The 23649-nt window shown below is 38.7% G+C and overlaps 4 protein-coding genes across 4 annotated transcripts; 3 read left to right on the forward strand and 1 right to left on the reverse strand.

The window, feature by feature from the left end:
* The first annotated feature begins 2008 nt into the window (after window positions 1-2008).
* On the forward strand, window positions 2009-4064 carry LOC145044226 (plant UBX domain-containing protein 1-like). The gene is made up of 7 exons (XM_078993085.1): window positions 2009-2140; window positions 2698-2800; window positions 2882-2947; window positions 3051-3118; window positions 3267-3396; window positions 3485-3589; window positions 3681-4064. The coding sequence occupies exons 1-7, from the start codon at window positions 2084-2086 to the stop codon at window positions 3875-3877; spliced, it is 726 nt and encodes a 241-aa protein (XP_078849211.1). The 5' UTR covers window positions 2009-2083; the 3' UTR covers window positions 3878-4064.
* A 2249-nt stretch (window positions 4065-6313) lies between these two features.
* Window positions 6314-6822, reverse strand: LOC145040987 (Bifunctional inhibitor/lipid-transfer protein/seed storage 2S albumin superfamily protein). The gene is made up of 2 exons (XM_078988863.1): window positions 6477-6822; window positions 6314-6399 (listed from the first exon to the last, which is right to left on the reverse strand). Exons 1-2 carry the CDS (start codon window positions 6820-6822, stop codon window positions 6314-6316), a joined length of 432 nt encoding a protein of 143 aa, XP_078844989.1.
* A 1308-nt stretch (window positions 6823-8130) lies between these two features.
* Window positions 8131-8946, forward strand: LOC145040988 (uncharacterized). Its single transcript, XM_078988864.1, has one exon. It carries the CDS (start codon window positions 8131-8133, stop codon window positions 8944-8946), a length of 816 nt encoding a protein of 271 aa, XP_078844990.1.
* A 12091-nt stretch (window positions 8947-21037) lies between these two features.
* On the forward strand, window positions 21038-22991 carry LOC145044227 (trihelix transcription factor GT-4-like). Its single transcript, XM_078993086.1, has 5 exons — window positions 21038-21776; window positions 22026-22064; window positions 22154-22285; window positions 22366-22590; window positions 22664-22991. Exons 1-5 carry the CDS (start codon window positions 21215-21217, stop codon window positions 22879-22881), a joined length of 1176 nt encoding a protein of 391 aa, XP_078849212.1. The 5' UTR covers window positions 21038-21214; the 3' UTR covers window positions 22882-22991.
* The last annotated feature ends 658 nt before the right edge of the window (window positions 22992-23649 follow it).

A 23649-nucleotide genomic window follows, 5' to 3' on the forward strand; every position in this document is an offset into this window, starting at 1 on the left:
AAGATGGAGTAGAACCTGAAGTCCAAGATGGAGTGCAACATGAAGTTCAAGATGAAGTGCAAGCTGAAGTTGAACCTGAAAATCATCCTGAAGTTCATGATGCTAACCAAGTTGAAGTTCACCTTGCAGTTCAAGCTGAAGTTGAACCTGAAGTGCAAGTTCAAGTTGAAGATGCTAACCAAATTGTAGTTCAAGATCAAGTGGAAATACCAGCTTTTCAAGTTGTAGTGGGAAAGAGGGCAAGGAAACCTTCAGAAAGAATTACAAAACTGAAGATAAGAAAGATGTGGGAGGGAAAACAGGGCAGTAGTGATGACAATCCGTATGAGTTGGATTAACTTTTGGCTTATTGTACTGTTGTTAATGTTTTTGGCATCTTTGACTGACATCTTTTAACTTTGGAATCTTTTGGCACATCTTTTGAAAACTAGTTGGAATAGCTTAACTTTTTGCACATCTTTTGGGTGTAATGAATGTTTAACTATGTTATGTAAAACTTTTGACACATCTTTTGAAGTCAATGTTCCCTAGAATGTCTATAATATATTACCATCTTTTGCACATCTTTCTAATACCATTAGTATTATTTATAATTTATTACCAACTTTTAGAATATCAACTGTAATCACAATTCCTTTACAGTGTAATCATAATTCCATTACATTGTTTGAACAATTCAATTCCAATGATTCACAATAACATTACAAGTTTTGTACACTACCATTCCAATGTTTCAATTACCATCTTTTGCACATCTTTCTAATACCATTTGTATTATTTATAATTTATTACCATCTTTTAGAATATCAACTGTAATCATAGTTCCTTTACAATGTAATCACAATTCCATTACATTGTTTGAACAATTCAATTCCAGTGATTAACAATAACATTACAAGTTTTGTACACTACCATTCCAATGATTCAATTCCAATGATTCAATTACAATGATTCAATTCCATAACAATGTTTATTACTATCTTTTATACTACCAAGTTTAATACCCATCCCATTACAATGTACTATTCCATTCCAATGATAGAATATAACCTTTTTCATTGAAAACATCACAAAAGCATACATAATTTAGTCATACTACATCATAATACATAATTTAAAACAACATTTTGACATACAAGAGAAACAAGAAAATTAATGCAAGTCTATGGGTAAACAATTTCCAATTGACTTTGTCAAGTTCTTGTTTATTCCTGTTCTTCTCTTCTTCAATCTTCATCCTACATATGCTGATTTCATTCTCCAAGGTACAAATTTTCAAGGTAAGATTGCAGCTTTCTTCTGCTTTCATCCTGTAATGCCCTCTTCCATCTTTCCTCCCTTCATCCTCATCCAACCATTGCCAAAATTTACAGCTTGGACTTTTTCCATTCTTCAAGAAATTTATAAGAACATGTTAAATTGAAGGATGAAGAAGAAGTAAAAAATATGAATTACCAGTGAGTTTTGACAAACTCTGAATTTCCTTCCAGGATTGTCTGGGGTTCTTGATGTCTTCACACGAGATGGCAAATCGCAATCACATGGATGATCCGGTTGTAATTCGTCTTGTCGTTTGGAAGAAAAGGATGAGGAAGAAGATGCCATCGATCGATCTAGGGTTTTAATTAATAAACTGTCGTATCTTACCCTCTTATAATGTAAGCACTTCTCAATGCCACGTAGGTGATGAGTATTGTAGCGTACAAGCCACGTAGATGCCACATCACCCAAAACTTACAATAGCCGGTAATGTTGGTTATTTTTGAACGGCTGAAACAAGTTTGTTGGGTAAATGAGTACAAAAAAAACAATATTACCCATATGTGAACATTTGAAATACTTAATTACCTTACTAAGTCAAATTCCCTTTTTTTTTTTTATATGTTTTGACAAACACAAACAAACTCCAAGAACAAAAAGAGAAATATGGGCCTGGCCAGATGGGAGAGACCGTGGAGTAACCGGCCCGCGAAGTCCATCAGCTCAGGGGACAATAAAAAAGACGACAGCCCAAACGAATTAACTCTGCAGTGACAGACGTGACGCAAGAGATATTCCCAGGCTTCGATTGCTGGGTTCGCAGATGTTAGTTGATTCTCCAGCTCTAAAACGGAGGAGATTCGCCGATCAACTTGCTATGGTTTGTGTTTCGTTTTTGTTCTAGTTTTTCCGAAACGTTGATCGAATCTGATAGGGTTTATCTTGTTTGAATCTTTGTGTCTTCTGTAAAGTATTTCTATCGGTTTCATAAGAATCACGGAAAATCAATCAATTAGGGTTCAAGAATTATTATCCGATTTAAAATTGTTGGTCAGCATAATCAATAACCAATACATTATTTAAAGTATCCGATTAAAAATCAATTAAATCGGAACATAAGAACAACATTGCTTAACTTATTTTCGTCTTGTGTAATTGGTAAACAGATTTGAAATCATATACTAGGTTCCTACGTACAAAGTTATTTGTTTGACTTACTATTGACCCTGGACATAATCGATCTCTTCTACAAGTAGACAATCTATATCTAGTTTGGAACTGCTAGAATTTGAATATACAACCAATTGAAGCATTAAGAAAAGTAAAGAATTGACAAAAGCCAAGACTTCATGTTTTTTTTAGCTATTATATGTTGGATCTACAATGCCTGATGTTTTGCAATGATGATACTAAGTGTTGATGATATCTTTAATTCAGGAAAAGCTTGTTGCTGCAAAACAAACTTATGGTCGGGAAATCCGTGTATTCGAGACAACAACAGCAACAATCTCTCAAACATCAAATGATGTCTCTGGCAGTGGTAGGAAGTTCACTTCCCCTGTAACTAATAAGTCATCATTTGATTTCACTCACATGAACATGTTCTTTATCATTTGGACAGAGGAACCAGATGACCTGGAATTCACCACTGCAGATTATTATCGCATCTTGGCTACTAAAAAAGAAGGTGGGTGTAATACTGTAATTATATGCATCTATATCTCTTCTATTAGTTATTGTTGCAATACTATTTGCTCTTTTCATCACAAATTATGCGCAATTGTGAGCAGATAAATATTTGAAAACAAAGAAAATTCGAGACGCAGAAACAGCAGCTAGTAGATCAAGAATTACCAAGGTAGATGTTAACTTAAATTGGGAAGCAATTTCTTTTTATTTTTTTTTGTAAAATTTCGTTTTCAGATTATGATTTTAAGTATGATGTAACTAACTAACTAACTAACTTATATTATTTTCATCAATTCATTTATTTATATAATATACAGGCAGTGATTCGTATAAGGTTCCCAGATAACCACACATTAGAAGCCACATTCCATCCAACAGAGACAATGCAAAGTTTAGTTGATCTTCTTGTGAAAGTTGTGGCTCGACCAGACCTCCCTTTCTATATATGTGAGCATACAATATAACTTAATAAAGCATAGTGAAAATGACTTAATATATATAAGGGCATTCTTGGCATTTTTTTTTTTTCTTACAGATACTATACCTCCCAAGAAGCAAATAAAGAACATGTCTCAGGATTTCTATTCTGCTGGTTTTGCTCCTGGTGCAATCGTCTATTTTTCATATGACCTACCACAAGGTTGATACTTGTTGCATTCTCCTACGTATCTGAATAAAATATTGTATAAACCTTGATAAAATGTATTTAATGGTGTGTGTTGTATGTGAAGGTGATGATACTATCGTTGCACAAGGCCCATTTCTTAAAGAGGATGTCATGGCTTTAAAAGATCTAGATGGCCTTATACCCGACCCAAAACCCGAGCCTGATCAACCTGCTCCCGAGCCTGTTGTGATGGCTGCTGCTCCAGTACTGAAGCCAGCTGGCGAGAAGAAGATGGTGAAGCCAAAGTGGTTGAAAATGTGACATTTCAAGGTAAAAAAAAAGTCTTTATAAATTGTAATCTAAATGGAACTTGATTTGGTTTGTAAAGCACTATTAGAAGGGGAGAATGGAGATCATCTTTATTGATTATCTTGTTAAGGTTTAAATTGTAATTGTAAAGTATTACCAAGTCTTTATCAATTCATTGTTTGGAACTAATTTAATTTCAGGTTGTCTTTTATGTTAATAGATGTAACGTTATTGTATATGAGTTTTGTAAAGGGAGTTTTCGGATGTGCATTCACAAGGTGATACGTCATATATATAGACGTTTGAAAATGCTAATAAGATAATTAGTTACAACAAATGATTGAAGATCAAGACTTTTTATATAAATTAATATTTACTCTTGGACATTGTTTTATTTTTGGCAGCAATTCCACAAGCTTCTAAAAATCTTTTTGGCTTGGTTATTAATGGGTCAAATAGAAAATAAATTACTGAACTGATACTGTTGATGCAATGTCCATTCATTTTGCATCTTTTTTTTTTTTAAACACATTATATTTGACCTCTTAAATTTGTCTTTAGGTATGTGGTAGTCCCTTAATGCGTACATTTGTGTGTCATTGAGTCTTGACTGACCTACTATGTCTTTTTGGGCTGTACCTATTATTCAAATAAAAGTTAATGACTTGGAAACAAATTCACAAAAAAAACCACATGTATAACCTTAACTTTGGTGCTAAATGCAATAGCAAGAATTCTAAAAAATTTAAACCGCAGTTAGTAAAACCAACTTTATCATGTTTTATATATACAGTTGTTCAATGCAAACAGATAAAGCGAACATTTAAGCCACATGTGAATATGTGATCATAGATCTATTTCTGTACTAAGCAAACAAAATCTCCTAAAGAGCCAACCCAAGATAGGATCATAAACAGTAAGCCAAGATGAGCTTTTTTTTTTTTTTTTTTGGTTGCGAATTTATGCAACTTATTCCATTTCATCAATAAAAAGACAAATACAAGCTTTGATTTATAGAAAAATAAATTACAAAATAGTTCAAATTGATAATCTCTCAACCAACAATTAAAAAAAAATACAATTAAGTAATTTATCATAGTTGATTTCAAAGAAAAATATACGTCCACTTGTTACACTTAGGGCTCCAAAAGGTTAAGATTATTTACAAGTTATTTCAAATCGTTTTTTGTCGAGTTTGAGGACAAAAAGCAAATTCGGAACATATTGTAAGTTAAGTTCAAGCTTATAGAAACTTACTTCGAATTAGAATAGAGCATATTTAGCTTTATGTGATAATTTGTAATTAAAATTTGCTAAAGAACCAAGGACTTTTTGAAGAATAAACTTATTTGAGGGAGCAAACATGTCTATTATACGAACTTCTGGGTTTAAAATGCTCTTTCATTTAAACGAAGTTATGGGATAGAAGCCATATACCGAAAACAATATATACAGGACACATGCGTCGTCTACGACAGTCGTCCAATAAGCGGAAAACGTCCGGCGACACTACATATCTGCTCGTCGGTGAAGAACACAGCTTTCGATCAGTTTCAGATTCCTTAGACCTATCCTTCTAATCACGATTAACAACATCAGCGAGCTCGCAATAGCAATACCTCACGAATTTAGAGATCATTGATTTCAGTTCTCATGATTTTATTGATCTTCACTTCACATGGTGCTGTGATTAGGTAAATACTATGTTTGAAATAATATTGCTAGATTTGAACTGCTTTTTTGGTCATATATTGAATTCATTTTGATAAATTCCACTACATTTCTTTCCTATCACTATATGTACAGTTTAGAATGCATAGCATTCTTTTGGTTATATATAAATCTCTATGGTTATTAACTGAAATTTAGAGAAGAATTGGTAAATTGTCTTTGCTAACTTAATTATAGGTTTAGTATAACACTGTTTATGTTTAATCTCAGTTGTGAAATCTGATCGTATTTCTGATGATCATAAGTAACTGATTTTCTTTCGAATTATTTCTAGTTTGTTTTGTTTGTTCTGTGTTGCAGGAAGGAGCTACAATCAAGCGTGATATAGTTCATCTTTCAAGCCTTAACGATGGAACGGACACAGTCATAATTAAGGTGCCAATCAATTATTGTGCTTGGAGCTTCTGGTGATCTTTCCCTGCACTCTTTCATCTCCAATATTGCCAAGGTTTTATTCAATCAAATGATGTGCATGTATATTTTTGGCTATGTCAGGAGCAAAATGTAAGATGATGATTTGAGGGAGTTTTTCATGACATTTAACACATCGTATTTGTTGGGAATTCACACAAACACAATTAAATTACGTACATAACCTCATTATAATTCCATACACTGTCTGTTGGTAATACTAGTTGAAATGAAGAAAAAGAACAAAGCGGCAACTCAAGTGTACATTCGGCTTAATCATGCAACAAAAAAATAAAATAAAATGGATCAAGCATATACAGCTGCGATAATTAGCATCAACGGGTACAATAAGTAGACCATGGAATTTCCCAAGCTTTGGGAATCACTTGTACCTGAAACACACATGAAGATTATAAATTTGCTGAAGAGAAACAAGAAAGATAGAAAAATGTATATATGATCGTGATACCTGGAGTAGTCTTAGAGGTGGAGGTGATGCATGAAATCGGGTTGACACGTTGACCACATCTTGCTGGTAATTCTTGGGCCTTAGTGACATTGATACCAGCATTCTCAGCATTTTTAGTACCTTGATTGCTTATCATACTACACAAGCACTCTGGATTGGATTTTATCACCGATTTCAATGGATCACAACAGCTATCAGGGGGATCCTGTCGCTGTCCCTGCCCTTGATTATTCAGGTAGTTCAGGCAAGGAATTAGCTGATTCAGGCAGGCTGAGCCACCACCACCAACACCACCGCTTCCTTGTGCGTTTACTTCTTCCATAAATACCCCTGCCAACGTCGTCATCATTATCAACAACATAGCTTGCATCGACCTCAACACCTTCATTTCCAACTCTTACGTGATTTGCTTCTCTTTAATTCTTTTCTATCACCTATTTCTTTGAATCTTTGTGAGGATTTAGATATAATACACACATACAAATAGGGGATGATGCATGGTATTTGTTGGTGAACGTAGTTGATCAAACTGAGGGCATGTTGACTTTTTATATTAAATGCACAAACTGTCACGGAGCTTCCGAAATAGGTTGAACTACCCAAACCCCATATAGAAATAGATAGATATGATGCCAACTATTATTATATTATTTGTAGTATAATTAATAAATTATCATGTTTCTAGAAATTCTTTGCAGTTGTAAAGCTATATGTTACCCACTTTTCAAATTGGAGAACTATTTAATGAATCACAGATCTACCGTATTGAGTATTGATCACTATTTGGAAAAGGAGTTGGTGCGGAATTTGTTAATAGAAATAAGAGTAAATTAAAAATTTGGTCCTTGTACTTTATTCAAAATCATAAGTTTGGCCCATTTTTTTTACATCTTCTTAAGTTGTATTTACGTTTGCACTTTGTTGCGGATTCGGTTGTTGAAATTAATCCTGATTTGGTTCATGTTTAACTCAGCTTTTAATGCATTAAAAATGAATAAGTGGTTACCATATTATTAGGTGAATGTGGTTAACTAGGTAGTAAAGTATTTCAGTTTTAGTTCTTTAGTTTAAAGTTTTTTATTTCAGTTTTCAATGTAGTAGTCTATAAATTCCTAATCTCTATTTTACTGTTAATAGAGCATCAAAATAAAAACTTCCTAAAGTTCTTCCATGTGTGTGTACCTTTAATTCCAAACTCAATTTACATGTTTGAGTGTGTAGCTTGATCTCATGTTGTCTGATTTCCAACATTTGGTATCAGAGCATACGGTTTATGCCCAAATACATCCGCTACGAATCCATGTCATCATCCAGCCAACTTATTACAAGAGAGAATGGTGGAGTGCCATTTTAATGTCCGATCTTGATTCCCACGAACTACACCGCGTGGGTGATCAAGATGGAAGCTATAATGGATGCCTAGGGAATATGGGAATCCATCGAACCAGCAGAGGGAGTAGTTGTGGATGAGAAAAAGAACAAGTAGACTCGGACTTTTCTTTTCCAAGCAATACCGGAAGACATCTTTTTACAGGTGGCAAAGAAGAAGACAACAAATGAGGTGTGGGGTTCCTTAAAAACGAGGTATCTTGGTGTTGATCGAGTATAAAAGGCAAGATTATATACTCTTAAAAGCGAGTTTGAGGCGTTGCAAATGAAACATGGAGAGTCTATAGACGAGTTCGCGGGTAAATTGAGCGGTATGATCTCAAAGTACATCAGCCTTGGCGATACCCTTGAAGATGAAGTATTAGTTAGAAAGCTTCTCGACTTGGTACCAAATAAGTATCTCCAACTGATTTCATCTATCGAACAGTACTCGGACATCGATACTATGTCGTTTGAAGAAGCCATTAGTAGACTCAAGGCGTATGAGGATCACATTCGACTCCGGAGTGGGATTGCAAGCACGAAGGGAAGTCTTCTTCTTTCTAGAACCGATGGTCAAACTGTGCAGAAAACTTCAGGTGGAAGTTCATCGAACGGGAGAACTTATAGTTCAGCGTCCCATGACAGAGGTGGACGGAATGGTGGACGTGGCAGAGGGAGTACTAGGGGTAAAGGAGGACGTGGAGAGTTCAGATGGCAGAAAAATACAAGGAAAAACTATCAGAAGGGTAAAGATAAGAAGCATATAAAATGCTTCAACCGTGAAGAACATGGCCATTATGCATCTAAATGTAAAGCACCAAAGAAGAATGGAGATGAAGCTAACTTAACTCAAACACAAGAAGAGGAACTTTCCTTACTTCTAACTATATATGGAGAAGAAGACGATAACATGGTGTTGTTAAACAAAGAGAATGTGTTTTCGAGAAAAAATGAGGCAAAGAATAGGAAGGGAGAAGATATATGGTATTTAGATAATGAGGCAAGCAACCATATAACAAGAGTTCGTGAGTTTTTTTCAAGCTTAATGAAAACATTACCGGACAGGTACAGTTTGGTGAAGGGTCTAGAGTTCAAATAGCAGGAAAGGGTTCGATTTTGTTGCAATGCAAAAATGGCGAACAACAATTGATCATTGATGTGTATCTCATCCTAACATTATGTAGCAACATCTTAACTCTGGGACAACCGAATAAAATTGGGTATAAAATCAAAATGTTTCATGAGTACTTGAGAGTACACGATGAAGGCGGTCGTTTAATTATGAAAGTGCTAAGATAAAAGAACCGGTTGTATAAGATAGTGCTTCAAACCTCCAAACCCGTGATCTCTTACCTCTTAGCAAGTCTTGATGACACAACATGGTTGTGGCATGCCAGACTAGGCCACATAAATTTTCAAATTATAGATTCCATGGTACGGAAAAACTTGGTGCGGGGTGTTCCACGCATAAGGCGTCCTGCACAAGTATGTGAAGGGTGTATGGTAGGTAAACAAACTCGTCAGGCATTCTAGAAGGAAGCATAGTGGCGAGAAAGTAAACCTCTTGAACTAGTCCATGACGATTTGTGTGGCTCAATTAATCCACTAACAATCATAGGTAATCGCTATGTCATGTTATTAGTTGACGATTACAACCGTTATATGTGGGTTTCCATGATAAAGATGAAGGATGAAACCTTTGCAACCTTCAAAAGTATTAAGACACATGTGAAAAACGAAAGCATTTTCAAATTGAAGGGCTTGAGAACTGATCGGGGAGGAGAGTTCACCACCCAACAATTCACTGTATTTTGCAAATAACATGGAATCAAGAGATAACTAACAACTCCATACTCACCACCACAGAACGACATGGTGGAACGTCGAAACCGTACCACCCTTTAGGCTACAAGGTTCCTTCTGAAATCAATTAGTGTACCAGACATGATGGGGGGGAGGGGGAGGAGGAGGTTGTACGTCATGCAGTCTACCTGTTAAATCGTATTCTGACAAAGGGGGTGAAGGGTATAACTCCATATGAAGGGTGGAAAGGAAAAAACTGGAGCATCTGAAAGTCTTTGGGTGCAGTGGACATGTGAAGAAGTCGGCTAATCATTCCACAAAACTAAGTGATCGGAGTACGATGATGGTGCATTTGGGAAAAAAACCGAGAAGTAAAGCATATCGTATCTATAACTGTAACAGCCGGATCTTATCAGGTATCTTGCATATTGTTTTTTTGTTGATTTGTGGGGGGACTCGGCGAGTTGGAGCTCAGACTCGCCGAGTAGGGACGCGGATCTGGACGCGGGATCGCGCCTGGACTTGACGAGTCCAGGATATGGACTCGGTGAGTCAGCGCTGTGTAATGAAACCCTAATTTCTCGGGTTTAAGACTTATTTAAAGGGCCTAATGGTCGTCATTTGTGCTCACCAGCCCCTTGAGTGAAACCCTAATCAAGTGTGAGCATTTGGAGCTAAGTAGGAGGCCATTATTGACCTTGGAGGTGCCATTGTTGCAAGGAAGGAGAAGAGCTAGCCAAGGGAAAGCAAGAGGAGCCACTTCTGTGTGTTTGGAGTCCAGAGCATCACTTTTATGGTAATAAATCCGAGTTACCTTCTTCCTTGTTGTTGTTTATCTAGATTTAGGGTTTGTTGAACCCTTTTATGGCAAGATTTAGTGTCCTCTTGGTCCCTTATGAGGTTTGAACCATAGATCTGGACCCTTAGAGGTCCAGAGTGTCCCTTTACCCAAGCTTTTTGGGAATCAATGGAGGCTTTGGATTGGAATCCTCATGCCTTAGGTCAAAAAATCCATTTATGAGCTATGGGGTGTGTTATGGGCACCAAGATAGGAGCTTTACGTGATGAATCAGTCGAGGGAGGCCAGATCTATAGTTTATGGAAGTAGATCTGACCTTAGAAGCAAGTTGGAGTGGTTGCATGGCATGGACTCGCCGAGTCTGTTCATCCGACTCGGTGAGTAGCTTGAAGATTGCCTTGGGACTGCTCAGCGAGTGGTCCAATCGAGTCATGGGTAGACTCAGGGAGTCAGGGTGAGTTGGAGAGGGATGACGAGTGGACTGAGTCAAACTTGGACTCGCCGAGTTGTCCTTGAGACTCGGCGAGTTGAGTCGGGGTAGCCCCGCGATTCATTCAGGTGAAACTCGTCGAGTAAAGGGGGGGAATACTCGACGTGTAGTAAGGGGATTTAAGAGGGTTGGTGAAAACGTCTAGACTCGCCGAGTCACCATGGCACTCGCCGAGTCTGGTCAGAGTTGACCGTTGACCGTTGACCATTGACCAGAGTTGACCTGTGTTGACTTCTTATGGATAGTCAACCTTAGAGATATAAAGTGTTAATTAGAAACATATAATGTTATAGGAGGATTAGAGCTACACTAACTCTTGAATATTTGGTTGTCAAACAAATGTTTATTGACAAGAGAATCTTATATGTCAAGGAGTCAGTATGAGTCTTAATGGTCTTGAAAGGTTTCAAGAACAAATCAAATAAACCTTATTGATCATCACTAGCACACGAGTTGAGGTTTACAACCTATCGTGAAGACATTATTTTGTTTCTGTGCCAATCCGATCGAGTTAATTATGCATGTGAGTCCTATGAGTTCTCATTTGAATGCATAAAAGGCAAGGACCTTGATCAATGGAAAGTACATTGATAGGAAAAGGTGAGCTACTTAACTACTTGGAAGACGTGGTGGGCAGCTGTGCTACCATAAGGCAAGAAATCAAGATTAAGAAAGTTCGATCCATATGAGTTTGAATTTGTCGTAAACTTTGGTTTTTAACAAATTCACATGGATAGGAACACATACACCGTTTAAATCTAAGTGTCATAAGATTTCCTCCTTCATGAAAATGATTGTGGGAAAATGCTTTCACTAAGAAAGATTTTAAAGATAGTGATTGTAAAATTGCATTCTCGAATTCGATCATGGTTACGGCATCCCTTTCCATAATTTGAATTGTGAGGTTTGGCAATTAGTCTTAATTGTTAAGACACACATATGAACTATCTAAGGCAAAAGTGTATAAGTTCAAGAAGTCTTGATAAAAGATTATCAAAGCACTAAGTATTAAAAACATGGACTTAAGAAATTCAATAGGTATTGTCTTTCTGGAAGTTAAGATGTTTATGAATACATCTCGAAGCTAGTGGGAGCATAAAGTGTTATGTTTTATAATAATCATCATGATAGTGGGAGCATAAATGTTATGATTGTATGATTATTAAGGCAAGTATTGCATAGTTGGCAATATTAATTATAGAAAACAAGAGTCATACTTTGCAAAGTTGTAAGAGTTGAAAGGTTGTTTTGCTATAATTAAGGGAGAGAATATTATGCTTCATTTCAAATCTAAAGGATTAGGTTGTGAAATGTTAATAAACTTAGTCAAGGGTACATAGTGTGTTCTTAAAATTTCGATTATGATTACGGCATTCCTCTTCACAATTCGAATTTTGAGAACATAGCAAATAAAACATTATGCGTTGTGTCCCATACGCTTCGAGTATAGGATCGATTGAAAATGCTTTAATGTTTGACCATTCTAAAACTTTCCAAATGTCTAGCGCATTTAGAGGGAAAGGGGACTAGAATCGGTTTTGACTAAAATAATTAAACAACTATCAAAGGACAATCCAAAGTTCGATGAGGATTGGTCGCTTGTGAGTAGTTGGAAGTATAGTATTGGAAATTATGGAAATGTTTCCATATTGGATGGACAATATCGACATTATTATGAATAGATAAGATTCTATTAAGAATGAGTTGTCATATGGAAAATATGGAAGCGTGTCCATATTGGGAAGTAAATATTGAAAATCTATGTCTAGATTAGAAACTTTTATGCAAAAGGATGTTCAAAGAAATGTACCTTGAGAGAGAGACATCATATCTAAGGAATTGTCTTGTAACAATCTCCGATAGAGGACTTTGTAATATCATTGGCAATAGTCTTTGTGACTTTGGTGCAGTGACATTACGAAAGGATCGTTGCATAAAGTGTTAGAATCTAGTATATTCTATAAGTAACAAGAATTTGATATTCTTACACTTAAGAAAATGGATTTGGAGTTGTAAAATGAGAATGATTGGAAACGTGTTCAATTTGTCTATTTTACAAAAGTAAGAACCATAGGTAAACATTGTGTGCATGATAGGAGCATGGGACAAGTGTTGGAATTCAAGTAAGAAGTTGATTACCTGAAACGACAGATAATGAGTAATCGATATGGTGATAAATAAAACGTGTTTTGTTTATACTCAAAGGTTTGAGGCCATATGGGATTAGTATTATTCTTGTGTTTCACTTTGCATGTTTTGACTTCCAGAATAATTGAGTTTATTAAGAATAATCGAATTATTCAAACGGGCCACAATCGTTCATATGTTGGAAGTAGATATGAATGAAGATTGTCGTGAATTGGTGTGTGGATTGTCTAGAAGAGTATTAGACATAAGCAAATGTTTGCTGCAACGTTCATGAGTGCTTATGAATATGATTTGAGCATTGGATTAAACCCACGCTCACTTGGATCACTCCATGAATTGTATTACGAGTGATTAGTGAGACGATAACATCTTATATTCTTGAAACCGAGATGTGTGAGTTGTATCCTGCGAATCGGTTGCACATTGATAATATGTAAACGCACCAGTAACTTGGTGTTATAAAACATATTGTTGTGTGTAATTCGGTGAGTGAGTGCAAGCGAGCATTGTATCAAAGTTTATCCGTTCCTTTTATCCAAAGTAGGATAAAAGCGATATCTTTGGGCCCCTCGATGGTTTAGTGATGGCATACGTAAATGCTCGGCCGGGCTAGGGCTAATTTGATTTGTTCAATTAGTCTGTCGTCATAAATCGGAAATCGAGATATAGTACAAAGAGAATGATTTGAAATCATGTCTCATATGATATCTAGAATGGAGGAATATATGATCCCTTATCTAAGGACACGCGTATCTGATAGGATCAGAGTTGACAGCGGCTTTGGAAAGCTACGATTGCAGATCGGGATCTGAAGTCATACGCAGAATAGTTGTTAGACTTATCCAAGTGGGAGACTGTTGGATTAGTGTCTAAGTCCATAACTATTTTGGTATGTACTTGACCCGATGGTGCATGGTCCTTTTGGGTTGCCTTCACCAAAGCAACTTGATAGGATGAATTATGGAGAGTAAGGATTAAATATGATTTATTAATATATTATGGGAATAATATATTAAAGGAGAAATCATATTGTTTAATTAATATTAGTCAATAATTAATTGGTAATTAGTTTTGTGACTAAAAGAGATTAATTAAACTTAAGGGACTGGAATTGTAATTATAAGATAATTATAATTTGGGCCATGGATTGCCTTGTATTAAGGGATGGACGAATTCTAATGGGAAACCCATAAGGAAATCGTCCATGGGCTTAATTAAAGGAGTCTATGGGTTGCTTAGGGCTTAAGCATCCAAATTAGGGTTTCCTTGTTAGATAACCCTAATAGCCCAACTATATAAAGAACCCTTAAGGCTCAAAAACGTGGCTAAGGTTCTTGCAAGGGTTTACACACGTTTTTGGCAGCCTCCAACCTCTCTCCTCTTCATCCTCTTGCTTATGGTGTTTGTGAGCCATTAGAGGAGTGACACTTGTGACTCTAAGCATTCCAAAGTCAATACAAGGAGATTTGGGATTGTTATTGCTACATAACAATCAAGGTAACACTATAAACTTATTCTCATGTTAATATGATTATATTTATGCTAGAATTATGATTTATAGTCTTAGATTCAAAGCATGTACAATAGAGAAACCTAGATCCGAGCATTAGGGTTTGTATGAGCACATATGATGTCTTATGACCAAAACCCATCAACGAGATCCTAGTGGGGGAGTTCTTTCGGTATACGGCGAGGGTACACGTTCTGGATCAGCCTTTTGTTCGGCCGCTAGGGCGAGGCAGTGTTTACAGCAGGGCTGTAAGGGTTTTGTGGCGTATGTGATGGATACGCGAGTGATCTCCGAGAGACCGAGTTCAGTGGATGAAGTTCCGGTGGTGCGTGAGTTTCCAGATGTTTTTCCCGAAGAATTACCGGGTGTGCCTGCCGTGAGGCAAGTGGAGTTCAGTATCGATTAGGTTCCGGGAGCCGCGCCTATCACTAAGGTGCCTTATCGTCTTGCACCTCCAGAGATGCAAGAGTTATCCTCGCAGCTTCAGGAGCTGCTGGGGAAGGGGTTTATTCGGCCGAGTAGCTCGCCGTGGGGAGCACCCATTCTGTTTGTGAAGAAGAAGGACGGCTCGCATCGAATGTGTATTGATTACCGAGAATTGAATAAGCTGACGGTCAAGAACCGTTACCCGTTGCCGAGGATCGACGATTTATTCGATCAATTACAGGGAGCATCTTGGTTCTCCAAGATCGAGTTGAGGTCGGGCTATCATCAGGTGAGAGTGCGGGACGAGGACGTCCAGAAGACAGCATTCAGGACGCGTTATGGGCATTATGAGTTTGTGGTGATGCCTTTTGGGCTCACCAATGCCCCGGTTGTGTTCATGGACCTCATGAACAGGGTATGCAGGCCGATGTTGGATCGGTCGGTGATTGTATTTATCGATGATATTCTGGTATATTCGAGATCTAGAGAGCAGCATGAGGAGCATTTGAGGGAAGTTCTTGGAGTTTTGAGATCGGAGAAACTTTATGCAAAGTTTTCCAAGTGCGATTTCTGGTTGCGGGAGGTCCAGTTTCTGGGGCACCTCGTTAATCAGAAAGGGATATTGGTCGATCCGGCCAAGGTTGACGCGGTGATGAGATGGGAGGTGCCAAAGTCACCCTCTGAGATCAGGAGCTTCCTTGGGTTCGCAGGGTACTATCGGAGGTTTATCAAGGATTTCTCCAAGATCGCAGTGCCACTCACCAGATTGACCCAGAAGGGTGTTACATTTTTATGGGGTCCCGAGCAGCAGACCTCCTTTGAGACGCTTCGCCAAAGGTTGTGCGAAGCTCCGGTATTAGCTCTTCCGGAAGGGATGGAAGATTTTGTGGTATTCTGTGATGCATCGATTTTAGGGCTGGGAGCGTTGCTGATGCAGAAGGGACATGTGATAGCATATGCATCAAGGCAGTTGAAGCCTCATGAGATGAGATATCCCACACATGATTTAGAGTTGGGGGCAGTGGTGTTCGCTCTCAAGATTTGGAGACACTACTTGTATGGGGTTCGTTGTACGATATACACGGACCATAAGAGCTTGAAGTACTTGATGGATTAGCCTAACCTAAATATGCGGCAGAGGAGGTGGTTAGATGTGGTCAAGGATTATGATTGTGAGATCTTGTACCACCCGGGCAAGGCTAATGTGGTAGCCGACGCATTGAGTCGCAGGGCGGAGAGTACTCCACTGCGAAATGTATGTTTGAGATTGACCATAATAGCTCCAGTTCTGGACGCCATTCGTGGGGCACAGGCCGAGACTGTGCATCCGGAGATGCAGAAGAGAGAACGGGTCGTTGGTTTGGTTTCTGAGTTTGTGTCGGATAGTCGAGGGCTTATGACTTTTCAGGGCCGGATTTGGGTACCGTTTGTGGGCGGTACGCGTACTACATTGATGGAAGAAGCTCATAGATCGAAATTTTCGATCCATCCCGGGGCTACAAAAATGTATTTGGATTTGAGGAAAGAGTATTGGTGGCCTTGTATGAAGAGGGATGTCGCATGGTTTGTCGAGAGGTGTTTGACCTGTCAAAGGGTGAAGGCCGAGCACCAGAGACCGCATGGCAAGTTGCAGCCATTGGAGGTTCCCGAGTGGAAGTGGGAACAGATAACTATGGATTTCATCACCAAATTACCGAGGACTGCCAGAGGAGTTGATGCAATTTGGGTGATTGTGGATAGGTTGACGAAGAGCGCTCACTTTCTTGCCATCAGTGAGAGTTCTTCGGCGGAAAAGTTGGCGGAGGTTTATGTGAGAGAAGTGGTATCTCGGCATGGGGTGCCGATCTCGATTGTTTCGGACCGTGATGTGCGCTTCACTTCCCGATTCTGGAAGAAATTTCATGAGGAGTTGGGTACTAAGCTGCATTTTAGTACCGTATATCACCCCCATACAGACAGCCAGAGTGAGCGGACGATTCAGACGCTTGAGGACATGCTTCGAGCATGTGTATTGGATTTTGGGGGTAGCTGGGATACGTATTTACCCTTGGCAGAGTTTTCCTACAATAACAGCCATCATTCGAGCATCGGTATGCCGCCCTTTGAGCTGTTGTATGGTAGGAGGTGTCAGACTCCCATTTGTTGGGGTGAGGTTGGGCAGAGAGTGATGGGTAGTACAGAGATCGTGATTCAGACGACCGAGCAGATACAATGGGTCAGACAGAGGTTATTGACCGCCTAGAGCCGACAAAAGAGTTATGTGGACAAACGCCGGTCCGAGCTTGAATTTCAGGTCGGCGACTTCGTTCTCCTGAAGGTTTCTCCTTGGAAAGGAGTGATTCGGTTCAGGAAAAGGGGCAAGTTGGGGCCCCGATTTATAGGTCCATTTCGTGTGATTGCGAGGATAGGCCGGGTAGCCTATCGGTTGGAGTTGCCAGCAGAGTTGGGACAAATTCACGACACTTTTCATGTGTCGCAGTTGAGGAAGTGTATAGCCGATGAATCGGTAGTGGTTCCATTGGATGATATTCAGGTGGATGCAAGCCTGAATTATGCCGAGAGACCAGTGGCCATCTGGGATCGGAAGATCAAGGTTTTGAGAAACAAGGAGGTACCTATGGTGTTGGTTCAGTGGCAACACCGGAGGGGATCAGAGATGACATGGGAGCCAGAGCGTATGATGCAGGAGCAGCATTCGGAGCTGTTTTTAGAGCGAGACTTCGAGGGCGAAGTCTAGTCCTAGTGGGGGAGAGTTGTAACAGTCGGATCTTATCATGTATCTTGCATATTGTTTTTTTTTTGTTGATTTGTGGGGGGACTCGGCGAGTTGGAGCTCAGACTCGCCGAGTAGGGACGCGGATCTGGACGCGGGATCGCACCTGGACTCGACGAGTCCAGGATATGGACTCGGTGAGTCAGCGCTGTGTAATGAAACCCTAATTTCTTGGGTTTGAGACTTATTTAAAGGGCCTAATGGTCGTCATTTGTGCTCACCAGCCCCTTGAGTGAAACCCTAATCAAGTGTGAGCATTTGGAGCTAAGTAGGAGGCCATTATTGACCTTGGAGGTGCCATTGTTGCAAGGAAGGAGAAGAGCTAGCCAAGGGAAAGCAAGAGGAGCCACTTCTGTGGGTTTGGAGTCCAGAGCATCACTTTTGTGGTAATAAATCCGAGTTACCTTCTTCCTTGTTGTTGTTTATCTAGATTTAGGGTTTGTTGAACCCTTTTATGGCAAGATTTAGTGTCCTCTTGGTCCCTTATGAGGTTTGAACCATAGATCTGGACCCTTAGAGGTCCAGAGTGTCCCTTTACCCAAGCTTTTTGGGAATCAATGGAGGCTTTGGATTGGAATCCTCATGCCTTGGGTCAAAAACTCCATTTATGAGCTATGGGGTGTGTTATGGGCACCAAGATAGGAGCTTTACGTGATGAATCAGTCGAGGGAGGCCAGATCTATAGTTTATGGAAGCAGATCTGACCTTAGAAGCAAGTTGGAGTGGTTGCATGGCATGGACTCGCCGAGTCTGTTCATCCGACTCGGCCAGTAGCTTGAAGATTGCCTTGGGACTGCTCAGCGAGTGGTCCAATCGAGTCATGGGTAGACTCAGGGAGTCAGGGTGAGTTGGAGAGGGATGACGAGTGGACTAAGTCAAACTTGGACTCGCCGAGTTGTCCTTGAGACTCGGCGAGTTGAGTCGGGGTGGCCCCGCGATTCATTCAGGTGAAACTCGTCGAGTAAAAGGGGGGAATACTCGACGTGTAGTAAGGGGATTTAAGAGGGTTGGTGAAAACGTCTAGACTCGCCGAGTCGCCATGACACTCGCCGAGTCTGGTCAGAGTTGACCGTTGACCGTTGACCGTTGACCAGAGTTGACCTGTGTTGACTTCTTATGGATAGTCAACCTTAGAGATATAAAGTATTAATTAGAAACATATAATGTTATAGGAGGATTAGAGCTCGGAGGATCGAGCACGAGGGATTTCCAGGATTTGTGAGATACCGAGATACGCGAGGTGAGTCTTCTCACTATACTATATTACCTTGAGTAGGTAACCAGAGTTATGTGATAGAGTATTTGTATGCCATGTATGTTATGTGTTGTACTGCATTATTTCTATGTGATTTATGTAGTGCATGTTTATCAGAGCTAGAACCTGAGGGTTCACAGAGTTTGGGTGCACGGACCCACAGAATTATAGCCTCGAGTGGCTAATATGTGTTATATGTGGTATTTTGGGGAACTCACTAAGCCTTGTGCTTACAGTGTTTGATGTTATTGTTTCAGGTACTAGTGACGACCGCGGGAAGGCGTCGGCTTGATCTGTACACACACACTCGGAGTTTTTACATTGTGATCTTGGGATTTTGTATTGACCTATATTGGATAATTAATATGGTTGTTGATGAATATTAATCGAATTTTGTTTTATAAGAAAATCGAAAAATTTGTTTTGAAATTTACAGTGTTACAATAACCCTAAAGAAAATAGAGTTGTGGTTACACGTAATGTTATTTTTGAAGAGAAAAAAAAGTGGGATTGGTTCGTGGCTCGAGGCGATGAGCCCACATCAGACCAGTCTTGGTTTCAAACATTTATTAATAATAAATATGGAAAGAATCCCACCAGCAAACAATTGGCGGCTATGTTAAAAACCCTACCCATCAAGACAACGTGAATGCTCCACCATCACCACCAGTCACATCACTTGGTTACGTATCAGACAATGCATCAAATGAGACACACCAACACGAGAGCCCCTCTAGATATGATAATACGCCCGTTCGAGGTTTTCGAAATGTTTTTGAAATTTATGGCGAGACAAAGCTAATAGAACTTGAACCAGAAGAGTTATTGTTTTTTGGTGAAGAACCAACGAGTTACTTAGAGGCAGCAAACGATCAGGCCTGACAGGAAGCAATGAAGAAGGAACTTGATTCAATTGTTAAGAATCAAACGTGGAGACTTACTTACCTTCCGAAAGGTCAAAAACCAATCGGCTTGAAATGGGTCTTTAAGCAAAAAAAGGATGCATATGGTAATATTATACAACACAAAGCCCGGTTAGTCGCGAAGGGATTTATACATAAAAAAGGAATTGATTACGATGAGGTTTTTGTGTCGGTAGCTCGTTTGGAAATGATCCAACTGTTACTAGCCATAAGATTAAAAGGAGGGAACATTTGGTCTACTGTCTAAACAAAGCCCTATATGGGTTGCGACAGGCTCCAAGAGCGTGAAGTAACCGACTTGATCAAGCATTCAAGGAACTGGGATTTTAAATATTTTTTGTTACTTAATAATCCTTTTTAATAATTTTTGTTACTTAGTAATCCTTTTGCATATAAAATCAAAATAAAAAATAATAATAATTTCGCAGAGATGAACATCGATCCTCAGAAAGGGTTCTGTGGATCTGTTCTTAAGCAAAACACATTTGCGGATCTGTTCTTTGCAGAAATGATATTTTCATGGCAAAAATCGGGCACACATTTGGGATTTACTAATCACTAAACTATTATATACACTAACAACATATAATTAACTCAAAAAACAGGCAATTACATTTTCATGCCTAAAAATTTGGCAATATGTTTTGCTCAGATCCTCAAAGCCATTAAGAGATCCTCAGAACACCCTCTGCGGATCTGATGATCATTTTATAAATTTCGAAAATTTATGGTTAAAATGTGAGAACAACATATGATTATTTCATGAAAATTTTCTTTTAGTTTTGGTCTTTGATGTTAGTAGGTTGTAGTAAATTTGGTCAAAGAAAAAAAAAATGTCAAAAAAAAAAAACAATGACATTTTCGTCATTTCATATAGACTTAACAGAAGTTTGTTAACCGGTAACAGTCCTAGAGACCACCTGAGATACCAAAACCCTCCACATGGACCACCCATGATAAATCCCAATACTAGGATCCAAAAGTGTTATTTTGGGAAAAACACAGGAACCAAAACTGTAGTTTACTCTACATTTTACGTCTACGTGTACCTCAAATCAGTTGTCACGTGACCAACACGGGTCTGAGAAATTAGGAGTCAAATCTGTTTCGTCCCACGGCGGCACGGCCGGTTCTTTCCGCACCCTTTCTCTATCCATATCGACGATTTTGTGATTAGGGTTAGCAGTAATTAGTATAGTCAGCACAATTTGATTCTTTCTCCGAGAAGCTACTTTCATCAATGTATCTCTCATCTGAGAAACCTCGTTCAATCGACTTCTACAAGGAAGTCGCCGGAGGAGGCGATAGGAACATGCTAATTGAATCAGAACAGACACCACACAACCACCAGCAGCAACATCAACAACAACAGCTGATGATTATGGCTGACAACAACAATAACACCAGTAGCGGCGAAGATCACGAACTGAGGGCTCCGAAGAAAAGAGCCGAGACTTGGGTACAGGAAGAGACTCGGATCCTGATCAGCCTCCGTCGTGAAGTGGATCGGTTTTTCAACACTTCCAAGTCGAATAAACATCTGTGGGAACAGATCTCGTCGAAGATGAGGGACAAGGGTTTTGATCGTTCGCCGACTATGTGTACCGATAAATGGAGGAATTTGCTCAAGGAGTTCAAGAAGGTGAAGCATAAAAACAGTAAAGGAAGTAGTGGTAGTACTAAGATGCTGTATTATAAGGATCTGGAGGAGTTGATTAGAGACAGGGCCAAAGATGGAACTTACAAAGCCGCATCTCCTACTTCTTCCAAGCTCGATTCATTCATCCAATTCTCAGATAAAGGTCAATCCTCCTCTTGTCCGCCTTTCATTTGTGAAATTGCTTGAGAATTCTGCAAGAGCTTACCACCAGACGACGTTACCCCCAAAATGCTTCTACTCCTGTTATCACTCTCTGTCTATAGAATATGCTTATTACTTGTCAATTTTTGATACACATTGAAGTTCAAAAAACACATTCTTGAACACTGCATACTTGCACATCTTAGGGTGAAAGAAATGACTAAAAGTCTGGTTGCTTGATTGCTTACAGGGCTAGATGATGGGAGTATTCCGTTTGGACCCATGGAAGGTAAATTTCTGTCAGTTGATTTGAAGATGAAACCAGTATTCCTTTATTTAATTAGTATAAAAACTGTAGTATTTGGTTTTGGTATTCAGCTAATGGCCGATCAACAGTCAATCTTGAAAGACCTTTGGATAATGACGGAGATCCTCTTGCCATCACTACAGCAGAAGCAGTTGCCGGAAATGGAGTCCCCCCATGGAATTGGAGAGACACCCCTGGGAATGGTATACAGATGCAGCCTTAACTTTCCCACCAATAGTAGCTCTTGAAACACAAGTAAAAATGGCCAATTTGATTGATGCAGGTGGTGAAGGTCAATCATGCTATGGGAGGATCATAACAGTGAAATGGGGAGAATACACTAGAAGAGTTGGTATAGATGGATCAGCAAAAGCAATAAAAGAGGCAATAAAATCAGCATTTGGGATAAGGTCAAAACGGGCATTTTGGTTGGAAGATGAAGATGGTGTGATTCGTGCACTGGACAGGACAATGCCTGCAGGGAATTATAATCTCCACCTAGATGAAGGTAGGGAGCTACTCTCTGTAAAATTATTTAATGCTATCATCATTCCAACGTTTTTGTTATGTGTACATGACAGGGGTGTCTATAAAGATCTGCCATTACGATGAGTCTGAAAGAATAGCTGTGCGTACTGAAGATAAGACGTTCTATACAGAGGAGGATTTGCATGAGTTTCTGAGTGGGCGTGGTCTGTCTGGACTAAGAGAGATTAATGGGTACAGAAGTTTTAACAATGTCGATGATTTACGCCTTGGTGCAGTTTACCAAGGGGTCAGACTCCTTGGAGGAGACTAGAATTAGAATTTCCTTCTATTTCTTAATGCATCAACCATGTAATAATATTCAAAATATTCCATGTAAAAATTGGTTTAGTGTAAAATTTATCAAATAGATCCATTAAAATACATCATTATTTATTTAGTTACTAGTTTATAACCCATAAGAACCACTAAAAACTTAAAATTATTAATCAATTATTTTAAATAAATTATTAATTAAGAGATATTTTTTTAATTATATAAAATTATAATCGTTGATTTAAATAAATACATGAAGTTATATGGAGAATCAATAGGTTGATAAGGGGTATGATATTAATTAGGATGCTTAATAAGTGATATATTATAAAAAGAAAAATTATTATTTTTATTATTCTTTTATTAAAATAAAAAGATTGTTTTACTAATACTATTTATTTGCTCACGTTTTCTTTTCTCAATTCACACATCATTGTTTTTTACCCACATTCATACTTCTAAGATCACTGAATGTCAACAGTGGCGAATCCTCTCTATAGTCTATTCTCAACGTCTTACTTCTTGTGTGTTTCTTAGTTTCTTTTGGGAATTTGAGTATTGTTGTTGTTTTACAAACAAATAGTATCATTGAGTTGAAGGTCAAAGGACTAAAATTGGATACATGTAAATTCAAGGGTTGAAATTTGGATATGGGAATGTATATCAAAACGTATAGCAAAATACAATAAATAGGAAATTGTTTGTAAACCTAGCTCAGTTTTAAATAAGAACGATACTTCGTTTTGTTCTTAGCTATTTTTGGAAA

This window comes from Lactuca saligna, chromosome 4 (genome assembly GCF_052625555.1).
Source record: "Lactuca saligna cultivar CGN05327 chromosome 4, ASM5262555v1, whole genome shotgun sequence".
Classification (NCBI taxonomy): Eukaryota; Viridiplantae; Streptophyta; class Magnoliopsida; order Asterales; family Asteraceae; genus Lactuca; species Lactuca saligna.